The 11360-nt window shown below is 37.5% G+C and overlaps 1 protein-coding gene across 1 annotated transcript; it reads right to left on the reverse strand.

Moving 5' to 3' along the window:
• Positions 1–2585: 2585 nt before the first annotated feature.
• Positions 2586–11313, reverse strand: NMRK1 (nicotinamide riboside kinase 1). Its single transcript, XM_030968055.1, has 9 exons — positions 11130–11313; positions 9141–9199; positions 8632–8722; positions 7988–8036; positions 6439–6601; positions 6289–6360; positions 5198–5307; positions 4153–4242; positions 2586–3791 (listed from the first exon to the last, which is right to left on the reverse strand). The coding sequence occupies exons 2-9, from the start codon at positions 9167–9169 to the stop codon at positions 3772–3774; spliced, it is 624 nt and encodes a 207-aa protein (XP_030823915.1). The 5' UTR covers positions 9170–9199; positions 11130–11313; the 3' UTR covers positions 2586–3771.
• Between the last annotated feature and the right edge of the window lie 47 nt (positions 11314–11360).

Consider the following 11360-nt stretch of genomic DNA (forward strand, 5'->3'; position numbering starts at 1 on the left):
CCCAGCTTGATGGACAGAAGAGTCATTGTTCCCAAGTGGGTATGTAAATTAGGAAACACCTTGTGTGTGACAAAACCAACATCTGAACAGTTTTGATGTGTGCAGTAATGGAGTGAGGAATAGGATGAGGATTGAGGCGGATAGTTTGCCTCCTAGTTTGTTTAGGATGGATCGGAGGATGGTGTAGGCAAATAGAAAGTATCATTCAGGTTTGATGTGGGGAGGAGTAACTAGAGGGTTGGCTGGTGTAAAGTTTTCTGGGTCTCCTAGGAGGTTGGGGGAGAAGAGGGTCAAGGAGATGAGTAGGGAAAGTACTAGTGCAAATCCTAGAATATCTTTTATAGTATAGTATGGGTGGAAGGGGATTTTGTCGCAGTTTGAGGGGATGCCTAGCGGGTTGTTTGATCCTGTTCCGTGGAGGAAGGTGAGATGGACGAGTGTGAGGCCTACGATGACGAAGGGGAAGAGGAAGTGAAGGGCAAAGAATCGAGTCAGTGTGGGGTTATCAACAGAGAATCCACCTCAGGCTCATTCAACTAGTGTTTGTCCAATGTAGGGGATACATAGTCCAAAACAGAAATTCAGCTTTTAGACTTTCAAAGTTAAGAGTAGGAATCATAAGCTCTGAGAGGTAAAAAGTTTGTTCCTACATCAGTGTTTACAAGTCATCATATTCTGTTATTTTAACATCCGAAAATCACCTTCTAAATATCAAACTAATAATATATTTGTATTTCTGTCCTTATATAAAATCCATTTGCCTTTTATTGAACCCCACCACCTCTACTGCTCCACATTTCTGAATACATGCCAGACACTGAGCAAAGCTTTCTCTCACTTGTGACAGCCTGAAATTGCTGCCAGCAGATGATACCACTTCCAGAAAGTTATCTATTCTTCAATAAAGGACCACAGGCTTCTGTCATGCAGATCTCCCCAACCACTTCACAGCTACCACAGCCCTGGCAATGCAAAAGCATTCACCAAGAGCAAACTTGAATTATTTTTTTTCTGTCAAGGGCTGTACCACCTTCAAAGCAAAAGCATTCTGCCAACATGCCAGGTAAGCTTTTATAATAGCACCTAAAATACTTTATCTACCAAACCGACTCTGAAGAGTTCATTATCTTTTGCGGCTGAGTTGCTGCAGTAACTGGCAAGAGCACATAATTTAGGCACACCAGATGAGCCTGGTCAGTTTCTACGTCCATGCTATAGCACTGCTTGCCTCTTTTACTACTTCTTATGGGTGAAATGTCAATGAATTTTCTGTATCTCCTTTGAACTTGCTGGTATTGTCTACCACCTTTGGCATTACATCTTAGAAGGTCTGTGTCTGCAGCACAAAGTATCATCTCTACTTGTATGAAATATTACCTTAACATAAATTGGTCAATCTGTTTCAAATGAGTATTTGTAAAATTTGGTGAATACTAGCTCTGCATTCACTTGACTCACAGCTTTCAAGATGTTGTAAACCATGGTCCATTTTCCCCTTGGTCTTCTCCACAGTGAGTGGTCCCACAATTTTCAGTCTCTCCTTGCAAAGCAGTTTCTCCATTCCCTTGACATTTAGCTGCCCTTCTTTTAAGTCCACTATGGACTCCCTCCTAATGTAGAAACCAAAACTGCCCAGCTCTGGAAACATGGGTCCACTGGTCTTACACAGGAGCCAAGTAAGACCACCTGTTTTGTTTGCAAAAATAAAAAAAAAAAAAATTAAACCACCCAATTTGATACAGCTCCAAACTATGTCATGATTATAGATGAACTGTGAAAGATCTGTGCCCTCAGCTCTTATTACAAGTTGCTGAAGCACAAGTTCAGTAACATGTATATTCCAATAATGATTTACAGCACAAATGCATAGATCTGTATTGGAGCTCATCTACCATTTTTCCCTATAGGAGGATCTGACAAAACTGAGCTTCTTTCCTTAGCACTTATGTTGGGAATAAAGTCAGGTGATACCATTGTTCTTTCCATTTCCCTCTTCTGAATCACCAGGCAGAGCAGTTGGAAGTAGAAGACTGTCCCTGTGTGAGGGACCCCACTCTCGAGCAGTGGAGGTCTGTGAAGAGGAAGGAGCAACACAATCCCCATCCACTTGTGCTGCTGTGAGACAGGAGGTAGAGAATTTCTGCAAGAAGTCAAGCCCAGGAAGAAGGGAGAGGTGGGGGGGAAGATGTTTTATGATTTGCTCTTAATTCTCATTATTTCTGATTTTATTGGCAGTAAATTCAAGTAATTTCCCAAACCCAGGTCTGTTTTGACTGCATGTGAGTAACTGCTGAGTGATCTTCCTGTCTTAGCTTGATGCAAGATAAGCCAAGATGCAAATCCATTGCATTTTTTCCCCTCTCCTGTTGAGGAGTGGCAAATAATAGAGCAGTTTCGGTGGCTAGCCAAGGTCAGCCCACCACAACCACTCCATGCATTAGCTAATCTCTTGCAATTGTACCCTTTCCAAAGGGAAATAAAAACAAAAATACAGTTTAAAGTCAGACAGTCCATCACAGCATATAAGCAAATGCAAGATAAAGAATTTTTAGTGCAAAATAATAATACAAAATTTTATTTGGAAGCAGTTTGTTTTAAACACAGCTAAACACAGCTGTAATCTGATAACATCTTTTTCTTATACATAGATTTAGGACTTTTACTATAAAGTACTACATTTCAATCACTGACCAGTTCAGCTGTCACATATCAAGTAATAAAATCCATCCTTTCCTTTCCATGTCTGTAGTTCTATTTTTGTTCTGGCTCATAAAAATTTAACGAATTGTCTAGAAAATATAAGAGTTAAGACATTACTTATTCAGCAACAAACTATGATCCAATTTCCTAGTTTGCATAAATATATATATACACACAAATTCTTTAACAAAGCTTTCATATTTGTCTGGCTTTCTTGCTTTCTGAACATTCCATTCATAACATTTCAGTTTCATTTCACTTTCAATGTGAGTTACAAATATTAATAACAATTATTTCTTCCTTCTTTCTCCCTGAAGCATGGATTTATTATCTAGTTGTCTGTGCCATCCTAGTCAATCTCTGCACAATATATGTACTATATCTTGTTAATGATGCATCTCCATTCTCTACATCTTATTTTCCCACCTTTTTCCAACAATCTGAGTCCTCTTCAGGTTTGTTTTCATTTTCTTAACATCTATTCCCAACTGCTCTAAAGAATACATAACACAAAAATTACAGTGCAAACACCAGAGAAGTATTTAGCAAGTCTAAATAAGCTTAGCTGTGAAGTATTCAGTTACTGAATAAGCAGCATAACAACTTACATATCTTACACAGCTAGTTTCTCTGAGCATGTTTATCAGTGATAATAAGCTCCTAAGAATATTAGAGGCAATCACTGTCATTCCTATATGGTCATTTCAAATTGCAATCAAATCATCCATGTTCAGATATGCTTATTAATCCAACAGAAGTGCATCTTTATGGTTTAGTTTTATGCACAAAATCTTCATGTTCTTTAAAACATACACACTGAATCAGATTTAAAGCTCAGCCAAAGCAGGATTGATTAAAAGAAATTTGTCAGGAACGCAGTGTTCATACTCCTAAATGGAGCCTCTGTCTCCATACCTGAGAGAGAGTTAATAATTACTTACAAAATCTCTTGTGTTACATGAAGCAGCATTATGGTCATACACACAGCATTTGCTCAGTTGGTTGGCTTGCCATGTATGACAGTCTTGGTGTTTTCAACTCATATCAAATGGAACCAGGCTTTCTACATTGTCATGATGTAATCTGCTGATCTAAAATAAATACGAAGTACATATCTAATCCGCGGTGTTTGCAAACAACATCACTGTATATTAGTGATAATATAATTCCACTAACACATTTGTTTTCATTCTTATTTTATCCCACATTCCTTCTCTTCCATGTTTTTATTATTATTTTATCATTAAGTAGTTCAACTATGACCTTAGACCATCCCATTTCAAGGAACTCACAGTTTTAACTGAAATTGACCTAGAGTAATGAGCAAACGTGGTATTGTAGCACATAAAGAAACAGAGATCTCTATAATTCTTGTACTTTCAAATAAAAGTATTAGCTTTTTGTTAACATGGAACAGGATATATAGATTCAATTTCCAGTAACATTACTTACTTTCTTCCCTCAGCTTGTTTAATTCCTGTATTATATCACTATACACATAGGATAAAAGCTCCTCTTGGGATTTTGTTCCATCCAAATAATCTGAGGAAGAAAAAAGAAGTGTTCATGAGTTCTATGCCAGCTATCTGTAATGGGAATTGGCAAAGTTTTCAGTATTCCTATGCTATCAGAAGAGAAGAAAAAAAAATCAAAAACAGGACCTCCCATTTTCCTCTTCCCCAAACTTGTTTTACATGTAAAAAAACCCCAACATAATGGAAAATAATTCTAGTTAATAATCCATTTACAAATTTTTGTGGTACAAAAGTCTCCATAAGCGTAATGGTAGTTATGTGAGGACAGTGGAGCAATGGGATAATTTGGCAAAAACGTCTCTGTGCAGTAGATAATTTCAGGTTCCTCAGTTTCAGCCTTTGAGCACATTCCGGAAGAGCACTGCAGTTCTTATTCTTACTGCACAGCAAGAAGCAGTGCTAATGATGAAGAGGCCACCCAACTTCCCTCCCCTTCCCTCTGGCCCCACTCCAGAAGCAGCTAGTCCAAGAGCTGTGCAAGTGTGAACATCACACAAACTTGTGGCACTGCCCCAACAGCTGGCTCAGCTTTGACACTTCTCATGCAAAACTGGTGACTGTAGTCTGGACAGTCAGCACCTAGAAAGTATCTTCAGTTTATTACAAGACTTCACCAGGATTTCAGTTTTGTTCTGAAGAACTCTGCCAGTGCATCAGCTATCATCTCAGAAGCTTCCTATTTAGACATAAGTGTGTTATCTCGACAAGTTGTCCTGTTAAGTGGACTTAATTAGTGATCAGAACATTTCCATTGTTTAACTTCCTAATTTTCATTATTAAATACAAAAACAAAATCCCTATAGGCTTGAAATATAAACTAACAGAAACATCAAAACCTACTAAATGCCACAAAAACACTTGAAGAAAATTTTGTCCCATTTAAAAAAAACCCCACAATTCAACAAAAACTGCACAGGTGCCATATTTAAGCATTTTGTAAGTTTAAAATAAGGATACCATACCAACTTGCATACTTGCATTCTCTTCCAATTCATTTTTATATTTCAAATACATAGGCCACACGTGTCCATCGAAGTACCCTGGTGTATCTGCTGGCTGGTAGACTCTGGTGCTACACAAAAATACATATGTGTTCCCATATAAGTTTTAAATTTTCCCCTAGTGTCAGCTGCTTAAATAACAGCTTTAATCCAAAATAAAAAAAGAAAGGCTGGCTGTATTTCTGTTGGAGCCAAGGTGGCTCCTTTGTTTTAATTCAGTCTGTGACATGAACTTCTGCTGTCTTTTGCTCTCTTACCCATTTCTGCCAATCAAACCACATTTAAGATATGATAAAAGATAAGGTAAAATTTGGTGGTTTTAATTTTGTAAAAGGTATTGCAGGTAAATTAAACTGTATGGACACTACTACCAAAATAAGCTACTTTTTGTCTATTTACTAGGTATGTAGATTTCTCAAGCTGATTAGTTGTTTAGTCTAGACTCTTCCATTCTGGACACTAATGTCTTAGGTGAGTCTAGTGAGAAACCAAGAAAGTGTTATCACCCACAGCCAGCTGAATAGAAGATTTCTTCACTCAGCCAGCAGATTCTGACTTTGTGCACATATATTATTCCAAGCATACAGTATTGTTCCAAACTGAGAGGCAAGTCAGACGCTGGTTCAATAATCTAGTTTAGACCCACAGTAAAACTAATGGATAGTCTAAACAAAACCGTACAGTTAACCCACACATGAACATAATTACTCTAAGAATAATCATCAATTAACTGTATTTAACCAAGAATAAGAGTGCTTAGTATTTTTTTAACCATTTCTCATTTTAAACATAATTTTACTCAACTATGCAATCAGGAATTAAATCATTTATCAGGACAACAAATTCTTTTTAGTGTTTGTAAAGCACTTAATACTTTAATAACCATGTGCTCTAAAATGAAAACCAAACCAAACAAACCTCAAACAAACAAAGAGGATAGATGTTCTTAATAGCCTATATTTTGCAAGCATGGAAGAAAAGCTAGCATAAAAGGACCACTTCAGTTCAGGGGATGTGGTGACTCTTCTTAAACAAGAAGTCAATAATCTTACCTCCTTCTCCTTTTGCACTCTTCATAAGGAAGGGTCAAAAAATATCTTCTATTCCATAGTTCATTAAGGGGCCTAAGATAATAACATATTTAGTTCCCTCTTCAATTTTAGGGTAGCTTTTTATTTACCAGGTTACATATTACTGCTTACTCATAATTGTAAAGGAGAAAGCCTTCAACAATCAAAATATAAACATTTTTCAGATTGTCACATGTATTCTCTGACTCTTCTGTCACAACACCTGAGCTTGCTGGGCTTTTCATCCAATCGCGAATACTTGTCACCATTTCATCCATATAGAGGGCATCAAGTACTAGATGAAAACAAAGTTAAACATCCCTTAAAAACAAAGAGTAAAAAAATATAAAAAACCCCTTAAGTATCCCGACGTTAATCAGTAAGAATCAAAAAATTTACATACAAATTTAAACAAAGGGGAACAGGATTACCCCAAAGATTATTTACGTAGTTCTGTGTTTGCTATTGATGATTTACTGAAACCAAAGCTTGCACCAGGATTGGGGTATTTCTGTTGGGTGTAGTCTCTCTGGACTTCATGGCATCTACTATTGTCTAAACGGAATTCACAGCTTTTCACTTCATGACAGATACTTCAGGGACTGTTCTCCACTTTCACAAAACTCGTAAAAATTTACTAATTCTGAGACCTCCACCATTTTGTCAATTGTCAGAGGGGGGAGTAGACGCTTAGCACTTTTTGCTTTAGGTTTTTATAAGGTTTATCAGGTGGGCATAGAGAGAGTTAAAGGACCATGGTGTACAATGCACAATGTAACATCTGTTTTTTTCTGTAGACACGCAAGAATATATTGAGGAAGTGTCGAAAGGTAGAAATAAGGTAGCTTTTGGATATCATAACAGCAAACACATTTTTAAAGAGCTTTTAAGAGCAGCATTAAACCTGGATATTTGAATAAGAATGTCCATTTTATCCCTCCAGTTTCACATTCCATTTACATGAAGTCTAGAAGTTAAGCCAAAGATTGCATAGCTGGTAATGACCTGTCTTCAGGTACAACTGAAGGGTCTGACCAATTTTCTCAGCAATACATTTTGTGATGACAACGTATCAACAGAGATTAGCTATTAACCAAGCAATTGTTTACAAGTAGGTATGACCTGACACAAAACACTGCACAAAAGTGGATCTGGATCTAGGTGTCTCTAAGAATAAATTGAGCCAGCGTTAATCATGAACTTAAAAATATATGTTCTTTATGTGAGATCTCACATCAAATAACGGTGTCAGGATAAACCCAAGTTTTGACTGACTTGGAAAACCCAATATGATATCCCATGAGCTCACCAGCAAAAGCAGAAAAAGAAGGGCCATTACCAAGTGATGAGATTAAATTTATGCCACTACTGCAAGCCAAGACTTCCAACTGAACAGTACCATTTGCTACTAAACTAGACACAAGTGAAGAAAGAAAGGAAAAGATTCAAAAGAGAAAAAGCAAGACCAAGCCCTAGCTTGAGCTATATACTTGTTAAGCAAGTTTGCTTAAGTATCTCAGTGAGCTGAAGGAAATTAAGAGAAGGATTGGTCAGAAACAACCACTTGTTTACTGCCTTGCTTAGAAGGGAAGAGAGCGAGGGGATGGGGTGGAAGAAGTATTGAAGCTCAGCACAACGATTTCAGTACAATGTTCAAAAGCAGTGCATCAGAGTTACTGACCATCATATAGCTTAAATCCATGTTCATCTGTTTCTACTTCAGACTCTGGCTGAAGGAGGAAAAAAATTTAATTTTTTCAAGGTTGCTTTTATGATCATGCTGAGAGATACATACTCTATTTATAAACGTAAGGGTTTATACACTTTTGTATCCAGTCTTCAACATTAAACTGATGTAAACAAATGTTAAAATACACTACAAAAACTTTACTTAATCTAGACCAACAAACACTCCAAATCATATTACTTAAATTCATTAGAGCTATACTTGAGAAAAGTGTGTGTCAAAACACTAGCTGTTTTTCTGTTTTGACTTGGAAGACAAAGAACTACTCATTGTTGTATGGGTGTAGGCTTAAGATAGTATGATTAAACTCATTAGCAAAACGATCTTGAAAAATTCATCCATGCCTTATTTTAAAAGAATGGCAAAAAAGACAGGAAATTTCTATTGGCTGAGTATATTCAGTAGTTTGGCCACTTAAATTTCAGTTACCCCAGTGCTCATTTTTATGATTCTTATTAAACTAACATTACTTTAAGCAGCACCAATTTTAAAAGGTCACCAACAGGAGAACTGAAAAAACAATTGAAACCTACTCAAGCCTCCTTTTACCTATCAGGTTTTTCCAATAAAACTGTTACCTTAAAGAAGTCATCTTGAGAGATTATATCACAGTTGGGAAGCATATTCTTAAGTTTTTCTGCTAGCGTTGTTTTCCCTCCATTTGTTACACTGTTAAAAAACATTGCAAACAGTTCACCAAGGCAAAAAGTAATATTTTAAACATATGTACAAGCTCACACATACATTTCTGTATAGTTATAAGCAAATAAACAATACAACTTCCCCCAAATTTTAGTCACATTAAATACTCTCTACCTCTAGAAATTTTTTGGTATGTTCCATTAGTTTTCAATAATCAGTACAGTAAATCAAGCAGTGCCAAGAAAGATGCTACAGATATCTGCACCTAAGGTCTCAAACTGACACAGAACAATTTCTTTAGATTTCCATGCTATAAAACTCTACAATTATATGTTGCATTTATAATCCAGTTAAAAAATGTATTCAGAAATAGAAGTTATATCACATCATTCTGAGAAGAAGACTATCTTAAGCTGTAGAGGAAATTTAATTTTGTATAACTTACCCCCCAAGGCCAATAACCAATACTTTCATAGTTTGTTTTCTCCTCAGTTCTTCCTTTTACTGTCAAAAACAACAGCCAGTGAAAAATCTTAATTCAGGAACAAGAAGGAAACTATGGTATTAAGAAATATCAATTATACAGTTAATTTATCTTCTCTCTGTTGTCCATCATTTTTCTTTTTGCAAAGGTACAGTCAGAATCTCAGCTGCTTGTTCTAATGCTAACCAAAAACCTGCAGTATATATGCTCCATCTTAAATTCCAATGTACTTTATTTTTGACAGTATTTTAATAATTTGAAAGGAACTCTGGGAGATTAGATTCTAACAATGTTGGTATTATACAAGATCCTAAAGAAAAGCACAATCACTAGCTCAAGCATTAACAATATAAAAAAGACTAGGTAAACAGAAGCTGTGGTGGCAAAACAAACAAAATCATTAAGAAAGAAGCAAGTGGCATGCTGAGGAGAAAGGCATTTAAAGTTTCATGAAGACTTGTAACAAAAAGTATGTTCAAAAGCTCTTTTATGAACCTGGTCTCAGCAATGTAATATTCACTGTGTTATTCACCACTCCCTTTCTGCGGGTATTAACAGCATAGACCACACAAATCCTCCTCCTCTGCCCCACCACAGATTAATCTGGAAGCATTAAAACTACTGCAAGGGCAGTTTAAGCCATCCTAGCTGACTTAGCCTAGGCAGCACTTGATTTTCCCCTGAAAAGATCGAAGAGTAAACTCTAAAGGTTAATTTGTCCACCATATCCCTGCTGCTTCCACCATATCCCACCAACTCTGAGGCTCTGACTGCCTGAACACCTTCAGTATAGTCAGAGCTGCCAGGAGACACAATTACTGCCTTGCTGCAGCTCTTTCCCCTGAACCTTCTTCTGGACTGGGTGTTTGTAGAGTACATAGTGAACTATCCTGGAAAAATACTGCAGCTGAAAAACAGTTCTGCAAAAGACAGGCGAAACAATGTTTGTTTTCAGTTTAACACATCAATTTATAACTATTTGCTCACATGCAAACACCCCTTTTTTCACCTGATCTATCCTCCTAGGTCACGCTTAGGAAGGTAAGACCTATGACACCGAAGACCTGAAAGGACTGAGCAGGGTAAAACCCTCCCTACCTCCAACAAACAAGTATCTGTACTGTAATTAGGAAAAAGACTGTTACAGGGCATCAGTATGAAAACAAAACCACATTGTTTCTGTGAAAGTAAGCTTTAGACACATGTGGAGCCTGAAATAATATAATCATCTTGCATTTGGTACAACAATTGGAAGTTCCACTGTTTCACATGTCTGTGATATGATCTTCGGATGCTTTTTAATGAATGGTTATGTTAAAAAAATAAGAGCAAAAGACATATTGACTAGTCCAAGCCATCATCTGGATGACAGCCGTTGCTTTGCAATGGTTCTGCTTATCTACAGTAGTTGGCATCTGTGAGTTTTTCAAGTTAGTACACATTGGTTTTCTAAGAATATTAAAATTTTCAAATTCAGCGATGCATTGAATGCTCATAGTACTGGCTAACAATGCAAAGACTGAAGACAGATAATTTTTTCTTAAGAAGTGATGATACTCAGGCTACTTTAAAAATAAGATTTAAAAGCTCTAAATTTCTAAAAGTCATCACTAAGGTTTGTGTTGCAGAAGATTACCCTTTGTCCCACAAAGGGTGTTACGCAACAAACCATACGAACACGTTCACCTTTGGACTTTAATTTATGTCATTGTGTACATGCAAATTAATCCCAGTCTGCGGCAAAAAAATACCATCATAAAAAAACACACCAACTCTTATGCCGTCCTGATTAGTGTGTAAAACAAATTTCAAAAGCAAATTTGTCACAGATGCTGCAACACAGAAATCCTACACTACTCTAGCTTGGGTCAATTTGTCTCTTTAAATAGAGCACAAACCCCATGGCAGCGCCAGCACATCGCTGCAGTCACCCCATTTTTAAGGGCATACCGCGGCAATGCTCCCACGCACGGGGCCACCCCAGGGCGCACCGGACCACACCGGGAAGGTCTCTCACAGCTGCGGGCCCACACCGCGGGGCTGGCAGAGGTTCTCGGCCGCGCCTCCACCAGTTCCAGTTCCAACACCTCAGCGCCTCCGGAGTTCGCACTTAACTTCAACCACGCCGCGAGGGTGTCAGGAGCACATCCTTCCGCCGGCAGGGCTCCACGCAGGCGGAGC

The sequence above is a fragment of the Camarhynchus parvulus genome, chromosome Z (genome assembly GCF_901933205.1).
Source record: "Camarhynchus parvulus chromosome Z, STF_HiC, whole genome shotgun sequence".
NCBI classification, from domain to species: Eukaryota; Metazoa; Chordata; class Aves; order Passeriformes; family Thraupidae; genus Camarhynchus; species Camarhynchus parvulus.